At 37.6% G+C, this 19,353-nt stretch overlaps 1 protein-coding gene and 1 pseudogene across 1 annotated transcript; both read right to left on the minus strand.

The window, feature by feature from the left end:
- The window catches only part of LOC150055625 (interleukin-10 receptor subunit beta-like), a 50,659-nt pseudogene extending 38,414 nt beyond the window's left edge, over positions 1-12,245 (minus strand).
- A 6,243-nt stretch (positions 12,246-18,488) lies between these two features.
- Positions 18,489-18,948, minus strand: LOC150055626 (elongin-C). Its single transcript, XM_090344036.1, has one exon. The coding sequence runs from the start codon at positions 18,840-18,842 to the stop codon at positions 18,504-18,506; it is 339 nt and encodes a 112-aa protein (XP_090200162.1). The 5' UTR covers positions 18,843-18,948; the 3' UTR covers positions 18,489-18,503.
- Between the last annotated feature and the right edge of the window lie 405 nt (positions 18,949-19,353).

The raw sequence follows: 19,353 nt of genomic DNA on the forward strand, positions 1-19,353 counted from the left end.
GAAGAAATGATTCATTTGGTGAGAATTATTTGGCTTTAAGGAATTGAAAATAGTTTCTTGCCCTCTATTCTTATTTGTAAATTTTCCATACAGTTTTTCTGTCAAAAAATAATAAAAAAAACTATGGGAGTATATACAATCTATGTGCAATTTTCTTAAAGATTTCCCCCATTTATTAATTATTATTTATCTTTTATGATGTCCTCCCCCCATCTTCAACTTATTTAACGCAGGTCTTCTTTTTCTTTTTCTTTATACTGTTGACCATTAATATATAGCCATCTAAAGAGTTTTATAATTGTATGAGGAGGGTAGTAAGGGTGGTGGCATAATTTCATAACATTTAGGAGTTTGCTTAGAGAGGAACTAATGTCTTAAACACTGATGTTTGTAATAACATTTTTAAAGTGGATTGTAGTCCCCCAATTGTATAAGACGATTGTGCACTGGGGGTAACTGAGCACTATACTGGTATGCTGCCTGCTCAGCGCTAGATTAACTATGACTGGATGTCCCGTTTTACTAGTAAAACACTTCCGTGGAAGTCAAAGTAGCTCTAAGTTTTGTGAGGTCTGAAACTTAGGTTACTTAGTGGGGCCCACTTTAAAAAGAAAATACACAGTTATGTGTAAAATATTAGCTTTCAAAAGTGAATATTTAGGTCTGGAAATGTAACTTAGTGGTAGAGTGCTTACCTAGCATGCATGAAACCCTGGCTTTGATTGCTCAGTATCACCTACACAGAAAAAGCCGGAAATGGTGCTGTAATTCAAGTGGCAGAATGTTAGCCTTGAGCAAAAGAAGTTCAGGGACAGTGCCCTGAGTTCAAGCCCCAGGACAAGCAAAGAAATGACTATTTGGAATACAAATGACAGAAAATTATAAATTTTACAAATATGAATGTTTTCATATGACTATCAAAACTTTGGGGAAAGTTCATAACTGTAAGAAGGTAATTTTTGTTCTAGTGGTAGAACAACAGCCTTAAGACAGAAAGCTTAAAGACAATATCCAGGCTCTGAGTTCAAGCCCCAGGACTGGCATCCATCCACACACACACACACACACACACACACACACACACACACACACACACACACCTTTAACCCACAATTCCTAAAGAAGTGTATTATCCTACAAGTTTCCATTTCAACTGGTATGCCGAAACAAGAAAAGAAAAGAAAGAAAAAGAAAAACAGAATGGCATCGAAAAGGAAGATGAAGATCAATCATGTACAAATAAGAAAATGGCTTTAAGAATATGCCCGTAACTCATTCATCTTCAGCAAGATGGCTGCTTTTGACAAACTCCAACTTATTGGAAATGGCCACAAAGCAAAGGAGAGCCTGCACTAACTAAGTATCCATAATGCATGCTCACCTTTACAAAACAATACATTTGGTAGGAGATATTTTTAAAAATGAAGTTTCTGTCTTCTAAAAGTTAGGCCAAAAAGTATTTGTTCTTTTCTAAATGAGTAACACTATGTTTGCAATTTATTAAGTACTTTATGATTAGATTAAACACTAAACCTTCTAAAGCCTTGTTATGCAAGGCTTTTATTTTATCATATTACTTCTCCTCTATATTCTTCTTCCCTGGAATGTGTTTTCTTTTTTCTGCCAGGCCAGTGGTTGCCAGCTCTGGATGTAAAGTAGAATCATTGGAGATCATGTTCAAAAATACCCATATTCTTGCCATGCATATAGGTATTTGCCACTGTGGGAAATAACCTAAATAATGCTGATGCTTGATGAGAAAACCAATATATCAAAAGAAAAAAATCTCAGGGCAAAGCCTCTTTAGTTTAAGAATCCACATTTCCACAACTGTGCTAGAATTTTGAAAGGAAGCCAGTCAACAAGCATCATAGCTCCACCTACTGGGAGAAAGGGCCATTAATAAACTAAATAAACTAAATTCAACTTTGATTAACAACTTGTTTTCTAGGTTTGGATAGACTGCTATAACAAAGATTTCTTAAACTCGGAGGTTTATGAACAACAGAATTTCTTCCTAGAGTCTGAGAAGCCCAAGTGGAAGGCATCAGTGCATGTGGTGTTTGGGAAGAATTGGAGCCATGTACTCTGTTGAAGGATCTGTTTGAGACTTCCTTCATAAAGATACTAATCCCGTTTGTGAAAGCCTTGCCATTATGATGTAATTACTTCCAAAGACCTCCTACTGCCATATTGACAGGATTTCAGTATGTGGAGCTGGAAGGACACAATAATCATACATACAATAATCATACTGCAGTAGTTAATAGCTAACATATTTTACAGTTAGGCCCTTAGCCCAGTTCTGTAGCTGGCTATTGTGAATTGTGTTGTTATGAACATTGAGTATGTAGGCATTTATATACTGGCTTTGATTTTGTGTGTGTGTGTATGCCAAGAGTGATAGAGCAGAATCAAATGATAGTTGCAGGGCCGGGAGTTTGACCGAGTGATAGAGTGCATCCTTAGCATGCTTGAAGCCCTGGGTTCGATTCCTTGGTACCACATACACAGGAAAAGCTAGAAATGGTTCTGTGGCTCTAGCACTAGAGCTAGAGGACTAGAGCCCTAGAGCACTAGCCTTGAGTAAAGTCCAAGGACAGTGCTCAGGCCTTGACTTCAAGTCCTACACCTGGCCAAAAAAAAAAAAAAAAAAAAAAAAAAAAAAAAACACAAAAAAACTCGAAACCAATGCTAATTGCTTTTAGTTTTTTGAGAAACCTCCACACTGATTTCCGTAGTGACTCATTTACATTCTCACCAACAGTGTATAGAAAGGTGGTCTAGTCCCTCCATCCCTGCATCCTCTCCAGCACTTGATTTCCTTTGATGGTAGCCATGTTGACTGTGATGAGAAGGAATATGTGTGATTTGGATCGACATTCCCTAGCTTGCTACAGATGCTGAACGTCTTTTCACATATTGATCGACCATTTGTACTTTCTCTTTTGAAAACTGCCTATTCAATGTACTTGCTTGTGTTAGATAGGCTTCTTGGTTTTGTTTTATACTTTTTCAAAATAGGTTTTTGAGATAGGACCTCACTGTGTGACTCAGGCTAGTCTAGAAACTGCTATGTTGCCCAAGCCTGGTTTTAAACTTATCTCTGGGGATATTTTTGTTAAAGGCATTGATATTATTTATTGTTAAAATATTTATAGTGTGGCTGGGAGTTTGGCCTAGTGGTTGAGTGCTTGCCTAGCATGCACAAAAACCCGGATTCGATTCCTCGATACCACATACATAGAAAGAAGCCAGAAATGGTGCTGAGGCTCAAGTGGTAGAGCTCTAGCTTTGAGAAAGTTCAAAGACAGTGCTGAGGCCCTGAGCACTGGCAAAATCCCAGGACTGGCAAAAAAAATATATTTTTATATATATTTATAGTGTTCATTTTGTTAGCTTATATTGGTTGCTCAAAACATTTTCATTATGATATTTTTATACTTAAATACAATGTACCTTGCTCAAAATCACCTATTCAATCACCCACTATCTTAAAACAATCTCAACAGCTTTCATTGTTCTCTTCTAGTGCACGGTATAAATTATTTCAATCATGTCTACTGCCTCTATACTTTACTTTTTCCCTGCCTTAGGGATTTTTTCCCCTAATACTAAGACTTGAACTTGGGGACTCTTTTTTCATATATTTTTTTGTAATTAATAGAAAGGTTACATTATATTTGCCAGATAGAAGGTGCATTAATTCACATACATTGATACCCTTTCTCATGTCTTGGTCTTGGGGACACTTTTTTAAAAAAAAAATTTATGTGTGTTATGGGGCTTGAACTGGACCTGGGCACTGTCCCTTAGCTCTTCAGCTCAGGACTACTATCTTGCCTCTGGGCCTGGGTGCTGTCCCTGAGCTCTTAAGCTTGAGGACTCTTATATATACATACTCACTCAGTTGTTTTGCTCATGGCTCGGTGCTCTTCCACTTGAGCCATGCCGCCAGCTATCCTTTTGCTGGTTAATTAGAGATGCAGTCTCTAATTGAAGAATTTTCTGCCTGAGTTGACTTTGAGTTGAAATTGTTTGGACCTCAGTCTTCTGAGTAGCTAGGATTACAGATCTAAGCCCTTGAGGCCTGACTGGGATATTTCTTTTAAGTGAAAAATTTTTCCATCAAGTGTGTGCTTGAGGTTAATATAGAAAGACATGATAAATGCTGGCTTCTTTTACTTTATTTCATTATTTTCAAAATAATGAATTCATTCCCTAATGTGTTTCAATGCTGACTAATGAGAGTCTTTTATCATAGCTAAATGAAGTTGAAGAATATTTGATATGCACCATCTTTTCTCATTATTATTTTCACTGATGTTCAGATCATCTACTTTCACCCATCAGAGCTTCTTGAAATTGTTTTATAAACTCTTTAGACTTAATCCTCATTGCTGTTTTTTGCTTTGCCTTTTCGCTTTCTGCCATGATATGTTGTATTAATCTCATATCTTGTAGTTTCCATTCTAGATCTAAAACAAGTTACTTCTCCAGGGAATTCTGGTTATTTGCAGTGAAAAATGGTATTGACAAACACTAAGATGACAGGTGTTCATTTTGTTATTGAATTGTCATTGGAGACATATATATTTAAGATTAACATGTATCGTGAGTTCATGCAAATGAATTCAGAGCTGTCTTAGTCTGTTTGAATTGCCATAATAATATACTGTAGGTGGTTGACTTCAGTAACTGAAATTAGTTTGGGAGGTTCTAACATACCAAGAGAGACTGCATTAAGGAGTCTCCTTCTGGCCTGCAGACAGCTGCCTTCTTGTTTTCACATGATCTTTTCTCAGTGTGGGCACAAGGTGAGGGGAGGTTAACTAATTGAATTTAACTTAAAAATATACAAATGTAGGATCCTTGAAGATCATACTCAATGGGATGTTTTCATGCTTTAAGTGTGACCTATGCATGCCACTTAATTATTTGCAGCCTCATGTTCTTAATATAAATTGGGTCAGGGAACCAAATAGCTCTTTAAAAATACCTTTATTTTATTTATGGGTGCTGGTGGTTGATGCCTGTAATCCTTGCTACCAGGAAGCAGAGATCTGAGGATCACGGTTCAAACTCAGTCCCAGGCAGAAAAATCTATGAGACTCTTTTCTCCAATTAATCACCAAAAGGCCAGAAATGGAGCTGTGGCTCAAAGTGGGAGAATGTTAGCCTTGAGCATAAAAGCTCACGGACAGTGTCCAGGCCTTGAGTTGAAGTTCCAGGACTGGCAAATAAATAAATAAATAAATAAATAAATAAATAAAATCTGGGCACAGTTGGCTAATGCATGTATGTAATCCTTGTTACACAGGAAGCTGATATCTGAGGATTATAGTTTGAGCCAGCCCAGGTAGGACATTTCAGGAAGTATTTATCTCTGAGTAACCAGTAGAAAGCTAGAAGTAACGCCGTGGCTCAAAGTGGCAGTGCACTAACACTGAGTGATAAAGCTCGGGGACAGAACTCAGGCCTGAGTTCATGTTGCTAGGATGGGAACCACCACAAGGACCTATTAACACAGAAGTTCAATTCTCACTTGGGCAGGTTTGAGCTAACCTGAAGAAATCAGGAAGATACCTTCCCCCTGACCCCTGACTGCCACTACAGCTTTTTTGTTTTTATGTACAGATGTACATAACAATAAAAGCCAGTCCTGAGCTTGAGCTCAGGACCTGAGCACTGTCCTTGGACTTTCTCAAGGCTAGAGCTCTACCACTTGAGCTTCAGCATCACTTCCAACTTTTTTTTTTTCTAAGTATGTGGTACCAAGGAATCGAACCCGGGTCTTTGTGCATGCTAGGCAAACAGTTTACTACTAGGCCAAACTCCCAGCCCTGACTATTTTTTTTTCTTGCATTTGTCTTTGTTGTTGTCATTGCAACAGAAGGGTTTTTGCTCAGGGCTTTTTACTTGATAGACAGCGTCTGTATTGCTTGAGCCATATTTCCAGGCCAACTTCTTTTGCAAGACTCACAGGCAACACTTTAAACAAGAACACTAAGTATTCCTATCATATAAAGGTATGCCATTTTCCTCTGTACCACCTCATTTTAAGCTCTAACGAAGAGAATTTTCCTAATTCTCTTAGCCACAGTGTATTTTTTAATCATTAGTAATTTAGAGATGAATATGCTGATAGACGCTATGGTGAAGTGGTTATGCTGAGAATCATCAACTATTGAAATAATGAAAAGTTGGAAACAGAACAGAGAAAACCCAGTTGTGATTGCAATGACTTGTTAGAGAGCAATTATTGTTTGTATAGAGGAGGGTAAAGGAGCTTGCAGAACAGAAAAGAAGATTCTGCTTTAGTGGCAATCATAACTGCTCTTACATTTGAGTGTGTAGGAATTCTTGGGGCCTTTTTGTCTTTCTTCCCTCTTCCCTTCTCAGGCTTCAGTGATCTTTGAATCTGCAGTTGTGAGTAGGTAGGAGTAGTTTGCACATTCATTCATCAGATGCACATTACATACTTTATAGCAGACGCTCTGAAGATATGGTAGGTTTGTTGGGGAGAAGATATGTGGGAGGTTATTTGAGTTCCTTTCTCTCTTTGCCATTTAAGCCCAGAGGGGTGATGACTAAAAGGTTTAATGAGATACTGGAAACAACTCAGACCTATTCATTTCCACAAAGATATGATCATTTGGTAAGAGAATGAAGATGAAAAAAGCCATACTATTAATGAGATGTCTACAAGAACAGCATATTAAAGCCTTTTCAAGGCAATATAAGTAGGAAAGGATTCACATAAATATGGAAAAATTTAAGGAGCTAATATAGTGGGTGGTCTGACTTGATTATCATGGAAGGAGCAGGATGAGATAAAGGAGTTGCAGAGCACAGCATCTGTTGTAAATATTTTTCTCTTGATACAATGTCATAGACTCATTTCTGAGACTTATGAAAAGAGGTGCTTCTACTTCTACCAAGGCCTTGGCCTTGGGGCTACCACAAAGTCTTGGTATCCAGATGTGAGGCAGCAGTAAGGAAAGGAAGATTTCTTGTATCTTTGTTCAAGTACAGTATCCAAGGTTTGGCAACATCAGAAACATTAGAAGATAGTAGTCTTGACTCAACCAGCAGGATTGCCTTTCCATGTTTTTGCTTCAAAGAGAAAGCAGCAGCCTCAGGTGAGTTCATAGACAGTGGGCTTTGATAAGTGAGTTGGAACAGGAAGAACTGATTGGATTCTGGATAGTAAATATGACTAAATAGTGATTAGGATATATGGACATGGTCTCTGACATAAATAAGATGAAGTCACTTCAAATGAATCATGGTTATTAATATCAAATCAAATTAAGACTTGGAGAAATTGGGATCATATAGCCTGAAAAGTACTTGCACTGAAGGATAAAAATAGTCAATGTTCTAAGTCCGTACTCTTTTGGAGCACTAGAAAGATCTGAACACCTAAAGAGCTGAGGAGCATCTAGAAATTAAGCTTCTTTCTCTGTCTTCAAAGAAAGGCAAAACAGCTTTTTGGCAGTTAATCTTTTGGGTCTGTTATACCTCATCTATTAAGAAAACGAAGAGCCAGCTAGGTGCCAGGAGCTCATGCCTATAATCTTTGTTACTCTGGAGGCTGGATCTGAGGGTTGCAGTTAGAAGTCAGCCAAGGCAGAAAAGTCCCCATGAGACTCTATCTCCAATTAACCACTCAGAAACTGGAAGTGAAGCTATAGCTTTTAAGTGGTAGATTGCTAGCCTTGAACAAATGAGATCAAGGTTAGCACCTAGGTTCTGAGTTCAAGTTCCACAACCAACAACAGTAACAAAAACAAAGAGAAGATGTATGTAGTGATAAAAGCCTTTAATCCCAGTGTTTGGGAGGCTAAAGTAGGACAAGGCACAAATTAGGGCCAGCCTGCATCCCACAAAATGAGGCCTGTCTCAAAAACTGAAAAGGGAACAAAGTTAAGAATCAATTAGTAGGTAGGAATGAAGGTTTAAGAAGTAATGAAAAAAATAAAAAACAGAAGTAATGACATGAAAACCAGAGAACTGGGGAGGAAAAATAATAAGAAGATAGTGGCCCAAACATCTAGAAAACTATCCTGGATGCTTGTCTAAAAAATAGAGTATATTGACAGAGAATGAATATTGCTTAGCAACTCTGCCATCTGAGTGAACTTATAAGGCAAAGGAATTATAATTACACAAATCTTTTCTTTCTTACTGCATTATAGGTAAATTCTAGACTCTGTACATTTACCAGACATCTACTCATAAAATACATATGGGTGAAACTTGGCTCCATCAGGACACATTTCTTAGTTACAACATTTTGGTTGAAATACTTTAGTAGAAAGTTCAATTCTAATGATACCAATATAACACTTCAACTGCAATGTAAAAATTACATTTAGTTTCATCTTTTTAAAGGATGATAAAGCCTTGATTTGCTTATATGTTTTGTCTTATTCTTTCCCTTCAGAGTATAAGCATAATATTGACTGGATTTACTTGAGTTTAATTTTGTCTGTGCTCTATGGATATGTGAAACTGGTGTATAATCCATTTATTTTTATCCAGAAAACTTCATCTGATGGTGAAGGGAAGATGAGTCAGAAAGAGTTTAAGAATGATAGGCATTGAAGTCATCACTGTACCCAACAATGCTTATGAATGTTTAGACAACAAAAGACAAATTAAAATTGTGGACCATTGTACATAACATACATTATTATAAAATTAAAAATTAATGAAAACCAGTAAAATGCTTTTTAGGGATACCTACAACATAGAATGGTATTTTTAAGAGAGAGAAAGAGTTGAGGGCATGAATCAAGTGGTAGAAAGTATGAAGCCTGAATTGAAATCTTAGTATCACTAAATGTAGAATAGAAGATATGCAAAGGATACAGGATAGTTACTCCAGTGAGAGTTGAAAGAGGAAAGGATGGTATAGAATAGTAGAGAAAAATACAAATGTGTTTTAATATTGTCGTTTTTAGGCCAGCTGCTGGTGGCTCACGCCTGTAATCCTAGCTACTCAGGAGGCTGAAATCTGAGGATTGCAGCTCAAGGCCAGCTCAGGCAGGAAAGCATGTGAGACTTATCTCCAATTAACCACTAAAAAATCTGGAATTGCAGAGCACTTGACTTGAGCAAAAAGCTCAGGGACAGCACCCAGATCCTGAGTTTGAGCCTCAGGATTGACAAAATAAAAAAAAATACATACATGTACATCTTATATATATTCTAGTTTTTATGATAAGTGTAAGAAATACATATATATATACTCATATTTAAAATGTCTGTTATATGTATTTACCAAGTAAGCTGTGTGTAGACAAATAGTGACAGTGGGTTATGAACAAAAAATTATGATTAACTCAATTTTGAGACTAAATGAAAGAAACTCCAGGGTATGGAAACAAAGGCTTTATCTCGTGTGATTGTTGTTCTTAATGTACTATGTTATTTCTCTTCTCTTGTGTTGCCTTTTGGTTAATCTCATATTGTTACAGTACCTGACTTTGTTGCGTGGCATGTTGTATATACATTTATTAGTTTATTTGAAATAGGGAAGGGAAGGGGGTAAAACAAGATGATTGGAAGGTGATGGAGGGAGGGAAATGGGAACAAAAACATGAGAAGGAGTATCAATGTGTGAGAAGTAATGCACCTTCTATCTGGGTAATATAACTATAACCCCTCTGTATATTACAATAACAATAATTTTAGGTAGGATCACTTATAAGAATTTTTAAATGACCAAACCAAATAATTAATTTTGAGTAACACAGTATACTTTGTATGATTATATCTCTTTCTACTTCTTGAGATGCTTTTCTTTTACTTCATGCTTTAATAAAATGCTTTTGTTTCAGAAAAATATTCTGTTTTAAATATATTTGACATATAGTATGAAGCTAATTGAAAGGACCTCCAGGATATTGAAACAAAAGCCATATAATGAATGATTGTTGTCCTTAATGTACTATGTTGTCTCTTATCTCCTTTGCTGTCCCTTGGTTATCTGATATTGTTACAGTATCTCACTTTGTTATCTGATATAATGAATTTATTTGTATTTGGTTATTTGAAATTTGATAGGGAAGGGGGGAAAACCAAGACGGGTGGGGGGTGTGGGGGGAGGGTAATGGGTAACAAGACATGTGAAAGGGTATCAATATATGTGAATTAATGCACCTTCTATCTGGCAAATATCATGTAACCCTTTTACTAATTACAATAAAAAATAAATAAATATATTTGAACATCATTCATGGTAACTCAAGTATCAAAACTAAATATATGTGGTCATAAGTCTTGCCAATTCAACTAGCCAAATATGGCTATTATAACTATGATTCATTTCCATATTAGTTGTGCTATGACAATACTGAACATCAGGTTAGTTTTTTAACACTCAGCTTGTCCGTCATGTGTAATGAAGTTAGAGGTAAAAAGTTCATTTTTCTTGCATTTTAGAGGAACAAGTGAATAGGCCAAACTTTAGTTACCATTCACCGGAAATTTCTCTCTCTCTCTCTCTGTCTCTATCTATCTATCTATCTATCTATCTATCTATCTATCTATATATATATATATTTTTTTTTTTTTTTTGCCAGTCCTGGGTCTTGAGCTCAGGGCCTGAGCACTTTCCTTGGGCTAGTACTCTACCACTTGAGCCATAGCACCACCTGTGGCTTTTTTCTATATATGTGGTACTGAGGAATTGAGCCCGGGTCTATATGCTCACTAGGCAAGCACTCTACCAGTAGGCCAAACTCCCAGCCCTATTTTTTTTTAATGAGTAAGAAAAGAGAACATAAAATAGTTTACACATAATTACGAGTGATCTCAGAAGGCTAACTGGACACTGATAAAGTAAAGCATCATTGACTGTTGATGGATAAAATTGCGTTTTATTTGGGGCAAGAGAAAAAGTATCATGAAATACCCCTTCACCACAATCCTAAATGGGTGATAAGTTCCAGGAAATCTATAAGAGAAAAAGGAAAGTAGGCCTGGGCATTCCTTTGGAGGGGATGGTAGAGGTTTCCCTTCAAACATGATTCCTATTGTGAAGCAATGCGTTGGAAACCCCTACACTTAAGCAAATTGCTTTATAAGAATGCGTTCAGAGACTCAAAAACAGGTCCTATGTATAATAATAGAACACAAGTGGATATTTTTAAAGAATGGACTAGAAGGAATCTTATAGGTGCTAAGAAATTTGATGTTTTTTTTAAAAAAAATCAGTATTCCTTACTTTAAGGTCTCAGAAGTTAACCAAAAGCAAGCTAAAAGAATGGCATCCCTGATTTCATTTTCTTTCTGTCTCCTTTGTGTTAAAATTGTGAGTCATATGCTTGCTTAGCACATAGCTGTTAGTCACTCGAGGAGTGTGTGTCTGAAAGCCAGGGATACGAAATCCATCGCATCCCTCTTCAAGGCTACAGGCACAAAGGTAACAACTACTGAGGCACTTTTTGTCAGCTTTCATGATATCCGGTTCTTGACCCCCTCAAGCCCACAAACACCCAGGACACCTGACAGCCTTTAGTCATGGTCCTAAGCAGGCAATCTCCTGGGACTCTGGGAAAGGCCAGGATAAACGTCTCTAATCAGGAACCTAAAGGGCTCCAAGCCAAGAGGAGCCTAGAGGAACAGGCCACAGCCCCTACAGACCGGAGGGCAAATTCCCAGGCTAGTGAATAGCAGGAGCCTTCATCTCCTGGGACCAGCTTGTTCTCAAGTGATGTCAGAGGTGGTAAAGTCTCCAGAGACTTCAAGAACCAACACTCAGGCAATAACCAACCAGACCACAGTTTGACCAAGACTGCTTGGTTATGCAACCCTCTCATCCCTTGCCCTAATTCTTCCTCTGTTTTAAACTTAGGGTTCGTACCAGTACTCTGAGGGTAGACTTAGGGTCACAGAACTCCTTTATCTGGTTTGACTTGTCTCTTTAACTGGTGTATGGGGATGGGTGGCTGAGCTCAGTCTTACTGGCATACTTGAACTGGGATTTTGCCTTAAAACTCCAGAAACAGGAAAGCTCCAGTGTGGGGGGAGGATAACAACCATGATTCTCATATCTCAGCCTCCTGAGTGGCTTGGATAATAAATGTGAAACACCAGCATGGGGCTCAGAAATGTCTTTTTAGATAATAGTTACATGCTGGATCATAGGCATCACCAGTGATAGTGAAGGTAATTACGGAGGTAGTAGTAGAACCTGGAGTTCCAGAAGCACTGTTCCTGGAAGTTGCTTCCATTTTGTATTTGTTCTTTGCTAGAAAAGAATACCACATACACACACATTCTTCATATAGAAAGCTGGCCTATATACAGAGCTAGGTGCAGGTAGCTCACCCCTGTAATCCTAGCTACTCAGGAGGCTGAGATCTGAGGATCACAGTTCAAAGCCAGCCCAGGCATGAAAATCCATGAGACTCTTATCTCCAATTAACTACCAGAAAACGGAAAGTGGCACTGTGGCTCAAGTGGTAGTGGGGTAGCTCTGATCTGAATAGCTTAGGAACAGTGCCCAGGCCCAGAATTCAAGCCCCACAATGGACCAAAAAAGAAGAAGAAAGTTGGCCTGTATAATCATAGAGCTATAAAGCCTGTTAGAGATATTCTAGGGACAGAACCTGGCTTTTCTAAATCTATGAATAGCCTCTCAGTCTCTGGATGGCAAGCAAATGGCAATGGCTCTGAAATCAGCTCTTGGTTGGCTGTGACAGTAATTGCTGGTTTCCACTAGGGTCCTAACAGAGACAGCATGTGGAAGGATGGCCACTGACAAGGTACATCTGTGCCCCAGAGCTCACTGCTGGCTGTCACTGACACTAAATCAAGATGAATTAGGACTGAGGATTTTAAAAAAAAGTTAGGCTTCATTAGAAGTAAGAAAGGAAACTTGAACACACAGAAGCAACTAATTAATCATCAGCATTTGCAGATGAGAAATCCTTTAGGAAATAACTTGATTTAAAAAAGAAAAGTTCTTAAGTACAGGCCCCTAGATGAGCAACTGCAGCAGGAACTGGGCCAGGGAAGGGTTGGGCTGGCACAACCCTATGCATATATCATTTCTCCAGGATCAAAGAGATAGAAAATCTTGTCAATATGTAGAGTCAAGAAGGAAGGCCCCCTCATTTCTGAAGGATGCAGAGAAGATGGACACTGGGGAGAAACACATTGCAGCCTCTCCATTTGTTGATTTCTCTGCATGTTTTTCCTCAGGCTCACCTCTGGTATTTAGAGGCCTTAGACGGATTTGAAATCATAGCCTGCTTCCTTCATTTTCTGCCTTCACACTATCTCATAACAAATGAGAACACCTTGGCATGCTCTCATTTGGACACTCAGATTACAAATATGAGGTGCATCCCAGCTTCTCTACGAGGTACCAGGACTCTCTTGGCTACCCTTTTGGCTCAGGGTTCAGAGCAATCTTCCCTTAGAGGAAAGAACTTGAGTAAGAAGTCTACATTGGCCTTGAAATGGGCACAGGCCGTGTGAGCGTTAGGTGTGGCTTTGGAGAGGGCAGCGTGGACTCTGGTGAGCAGCTCCATTCCCCTTTGGGTCTTTTACTTAGTGGTGAGAGGGTTACATGCTGTGCCAAGTAGGGGACTGTTCTCAAATTCAAAGGCCAGGACTAGACCTTGTTACTTCTCACCTGCTTTTCTCCTACCTGTCTTCCTGGTTCTTTCCCTTGTTCTTCTACTTTATTCAGGATGCAGAAATGGAGAATAATGTTTAAAAGTTTATTGTTATTATAAAGGTGATGTTCTCTTCACCTGTCTTATGTAATTGTAAGCCCACTGTACATTTCTTTTTGGACAATATCACCCCTTCCCTTGCTCTCTCCCTGCTTTCCCCTCCCATCCCTGCCCAGAAGTTGTAAAGTTCATTTTGAGCATAGGGTCTAGTGAGGACCCCTGTTGCATTTTCTAACCCTTTGTCCCTCCACTTCTGGTCTCCCCTTACCCACCCAAAGGCAGAGAAACCAACAAGGGAAAAAGAAAACCTCCAAACAAAAAATGGCAACAGAGCAAAAATCTCTTGTTTCCAATTCTTGGAGAGAAATCCGGGATAATTTGCAATCACTTTTGAGTTGTTTGTTTGTTTTCCCAGTCCTGGGCTTGAGCTCAGGGCCTGAGCACTGTCCTTGGACTTTCTCAAGGCTAGAGCTCTACCACTCAAGCCTCAGGACCATTTCCAGCTACTTTCCTTGTGTGTGGTACCGAGGAATCGAACCTGGGTCTTCGTGCATGCCAGGCAAGCACTCTACCTCTAGGCCAAACTCCCAACCCCACTTTTGAGGTTTTTATTTCAGTCCCGGAGACATCAAAAGACTGATCATCAAAAAATTTTGAACAGGGGCCGGGAGTTTGGCCTAGTGGTAGAGTGCTTGCCTAGCATGCATGAAGACCTGGGTTCAATTCCTCGGTCCCACATACATCGAAAAAAGCCAGAAGTGGTGCTGAGGCTCAAGTGGTAGAGCTCTAGCCTTGAGAAAATCCAAGGACAGTGCTCAGGCCCTGAGCTCCAGCCCAGGACTGGCAAAAAAAAATTTTGAACAGTATTGGTCATGGAGGATGTTCACATTTCTATAGTAAATGGACCTTTTAATTTTTTAGTAAATTGCTAAGCACAATAAAGAACAAAGAAATATGTGTTGACAGGACAGCACAAATGAAGATGGTTTGGTAAAAAGAAAACATCTGTGTCTCCATTGGTTATGTATGTTCTATCAGTGGGCCAGGAAGACTTTTGGGGTACCATGCAATTTTCCTTATCACTTATTCTGACAAGGAGTGGCTGTGTAAAGGAAGGAAGGAGAGTAAATTATTCTCACTTGGGCAGTGTTCCGAGGTCAAACAGAACCAATTCACAAGAGCTCATTGTTAAAATTGCAGGAATTTGCAAGCTAAAACTATGTTAAACACAACTCATGTTAACAACTAAATAATATAAGCTCACAATTAGCTTTTAGAACAAAGGGAGTAGCTACTAAAAACTCACTACTCTCTAATCATCTTACCATATATTATGATTTCTTTGTCTTACAATTATTTGCAATGTTTCCACCTGTATTTCAATTGAAGTGAAATATGCACACACTCAAAACCTAGTGATATCACGTTGATAGCTGGAAACTGACCATGGTGAATGTCTTTATATCACACACACACACACACACACACACACACACACACACACACAATAAATGGCCAACAATACAAATCAAGGCTTCCTTGCTTTCAGAGAGCCAGTTGTTAAATATTTATATTTAGTGCCACAACTAGGTAAAAGAGCTGGGTAGGCTCATGTGTACACGGGGCAGAAGGGAGAACAGGACAGAATTCAAAAGATGAAATCTAAAGTCCTTGGTCATTATTGAATATGACAAGGGGATTAATGGAAAAAACCAAGATTACTCTCAAGGATTTTACTTGAGCAACTGCTATTAATCAAAAATATGTGTGTGTGCTTATGTCTAAAAAGCTCCATTTTCTCTTCCTCAAGTGGAGATAATACATACATTATAGAGGTTTTTTTTGCAGCAATCAGATATGCAAATCTTGACTTTTATTCATTTCCTCCTTCTAATATTTGACAATATATAATGAACATAGCTACTTGCCAGGTATCGTATTAGGTATGTAACAGTGTATGTAGATTTTTAAGAAATGGTGTGTTTCTAGCATAAAATCAATAGAAATTAAAGACTAGAACACTAGAGAATTCATCCCAGAATGTAGCTTACTGACTTTAGTCTGAAGCCATAGGATGAGAAAATCAAATTTGCTATGAACATATCATTTATACTCCTCAGTTATTTACACTGAAAAACAAGTAAAGGAAAAGGTTTGTAAGTATTTAGCATGTTCTAAGACAGGTTATAGACATCAGTATACTCCTCTTCTTAGAAAATATGAGAAGTGACTATGCATATTTCTATTTTTTTAAATTTTTTCTTTTGAACATTGTTACCCTCTTCCTCGTTTTTCTCCAGATTTTTTCCCTCTTGCCCCCTCTCTGTTTACTTTAACACGAATACTAGAGGAATAAAAATAAAATAATGTTTTCCACCTGATAAAAATATAAAGCAAAGAAGATAATTCTTCTGCACGTGAAAGGAGAGGAGTTTAAAAAAATCACCTTGGAAATACAAAACAGATCAAAGGACTTGATATGTACTTACTGTTGATAAGTGAAAAACTCAAACCCAATCCTTAGTATTTGAAAGCCACAAGGGAATCTGAGCACTGCTGTTCAGGTCTTTACATTTTGCAGTCAGATTTTGAAACCTAGAAATATTTACCTCCACACTGTTATTAAGCATTAAATACATTTCTGATTTTGCTGGTATCCATTGAAGTTTTTAGTTATTTTATACATACTTTTAGGCAACATTATTCTCTGTGAAACAGCTGAGAAATGGAAGATACAGGACAAAATCATTATATATATGTATTGTATATACTTTTTCCATTTGAGATCTAGATTGTTTATATTTAAAAATTGAAGGACTTATCAATTCCCTTAGTATATATTAGTATAGTTTCATAACACATTGTTGTCCACAACTGTTTCAACCACTAAAATTGTTTTATTTGTTTGGCTTTTGCTTAAAGGAGTAATAAACACTTTCCACTTCCTCTGTAAAATATAATCCTAAATCCTAAAGCTTCCTGAAGGATTTGACTAAGAGACTACTCTTTATAATTCTATACACTTCAGCTCTCACTTGTTGAGTCATAGCTTTATTTATTCCCAAACAGCTTATTCCATTGTTTAACAGTGTGTTAAATAATACAAATTATCGTGATTATAGAATTTATTTAAATATTTGTGAAAAACAATCAAATATAGATGGGAGTTAGGAAAGAGGTATTTGCATGAAAAGTAAGTTAGATATTAGTATGAAAATTAGATTCCTGCAATGGTCCAAGGAAAATGAACAGCTAAAAAATTAATGTCATATTATGTGCAGCACGGTATCTAGAGAAGATTGTAAAAAAACCCCTACAATTTAAATTTATACAAATATATTTATATGTAAATTATATGTAAGTATAAATATAAATAAATAAATATATCGTGTAGTAGTGATAGGAATCTTACAAATTTAACTGCCAGCTTTGAATCATGGTCCTCAGATCTCAGTCTCCTGAATAGCTAGGATTATCAGCCTGAGCCAACTCAAGTCCACCTTGATTAAATATATATTTTTCTCTATTGCTTAAAATAGTTTTTATTATTATTATAAAGGTGAAGTATAATACAGAGGAGTTACAGTTACAGAAGTCAGGTAAAGAGTATCGGCTCAGGGTCTGAGCACTGTCCTTGGACTTTTTTTTTTTTTTGAGAAGACCCACTGATTGCAGTATATTTATTGAAACATTTTCATAGATAATTCATATACTATGAGTGCATTGTAAGATTCTTACAACATTCCAACTAGATGGCGGAAGACTGGAATAGTTCAGAAAAGTCTAGCTCTTAAGAACTAGATAAAGCTCACAGAGTATTTCAAAATACATTTAAACAAGTGTAACTCCAAGAAAGGAAGCTTTAGAATCAACACAAGTACAATACTTTGAGTTGCTCAAAACATACAATGCACAGGAACTCTTTAGTTATATAGTTCACTTGTTGACCAGCTGGCTACAGTTCAGTTACTATTGTAACATTTGTACCTAATAACTTCCAAAACTGCTTTTAAATAAAGACATTAAGTTGTAGCAATAAACAAAACATGATACTTAAAACAATACTGCTCTTTATAAAAAAAAAGCATAAGAAATTCCAACTCTTAATCGTTTGAGTTATAAAAATCAATGATTTGGCTGACTTTTAAACAAGTTTTTCATGTAATTATTTGCATAACTAGTAATGCTGTAAGAAGCAGATATAAGATCAAAGTATTTTAAAAACACTAAAAACATAAAAATACTTAGCCCCATCATTTATCTGTAAGACATGTTCATTTATGCCTACATTTCAGTTTTGTCGAGATTTTTGTGTGTTGGTCGTGGGGCTTGAACTCTGGGCCTGGGGGTTGTCCCTGAGCTCTTCAGTTCAAGGCTAACACTGTACCACAGTGCCACTCCCAGTTTTCTGGTGGTTAATTCGTGTTTGGGCTGGCTTTGAACGGTGATCCTCAGATCTCAGCCTCCTGAGTAGCTAGGATTACAGGTATGAGCCACTGGTGCCCAGCTCAGTATTTATTACATTATGATTGTTTTATTTTAAAAGTCACATCCAAAGGATAAAGCAAAATGACCTATGAATTGCCATTATTTGTTTATTTCTTAGTTTGTGAAAATGTCCTTTACTTGTCAATATAGCAAACAAATTTCAACTCTGCTATGCAAAAGAACAGAAGATAATCTGCTTTGCAATTAACTCTTTATAGTTCAATTGCACACAGGCAACATGCTAAATGTGAAAAAATTACTAACTGAACTATAGTTATTAAATACTGAAAAAATTAAGTTTATTATAATTTATTTTATTTAACAATCTAAAAAGTTTGCAGCCATCAGTAGTTCCAGTGCAATTTCAGGTGCAATTGGGAATTCAGGAATCTCAGTGGAGCTGTTAGTGTAGCGAACCTTGTAGGTAAAATACATGCACACTTTTGATAGCACATGTGAAGGGATCTCTCTAAAATTGACCTCGTTGGTTTCATTCTCAGCAAACTGGCCTGGGCCACTCAACATGGCTTTTATTGTTCCTGATGTTAGTGCATGTTCTCTTTTTACGATAAATTCGTGACCATCAGAAGATATTAACTTAACATACATGGCATCAGGGCCTTCACAGCCACCATAGGTTTTCTCCTCTCCATCCATTATGTTCTACAATTTTACTTTGGTTCCTCAGGAACTTGAATAGCTTCTTGCCAATTCCGCCGCTAATGCAGTCGCCTCAGCAGTCTTCCCCGACGTACCTCCACAGCCCCTTTGTCCTTGGACTTTCTCAAGGCTAGAGCTCTACCACTTGAGCCTCAGCACCACTTCCGTTTTTTTTACTATGTATGTGGGACCGAGGAATCGAACCCGGGTCTTCATGCATGCTAGGCAAGCACTTTAACGACTAGGCCAAACTCCCGGCCAAGAGTATCTTTCTTTTCAGACAATGCCTCGCCTGCCCTCAGGCTCTTCCAGTTTTTCCTTCCTGTCCCCACCACAAGTTGTACAGTTCATTTTCAACATAGTGTCTAGTGAGTGCCACTGCCGCATTTGCTACCCTTTGTTCCATTTCTCCCTCCTAAATACAGATAAGCAAACAAACAAAAGGAAAGAATACCAAAAATCAGCAATAAAGCCAAATCCCCTTGTAGATCTGGTCATCTGAAATAAA

The sequence above is a fragment of the Megascapheus bottae genome, chromosome 13, assembly GCF_031878675.1.
Source record: "Megascapheus bottae isolate mThoBot1 chromosome 13, mThoBot2.hap1, whole genome shotgun sequence".
NCBI classification, from domain to species: Eukaryota; Metazoa; Chordata; class Mammalia; order Rodentia; family Geomyidae; genus Megascapheus; species Megascapheus bottae.

Coding starts and splice junctions, on each gene's coding strand:
- LOC150055626 (XM_090344036.1), bottom strand. CDS start 18,842: ATGGATGGAGAGGAGAAAACCTATGGTGGCTGTGAAGGCCCTGATGCC.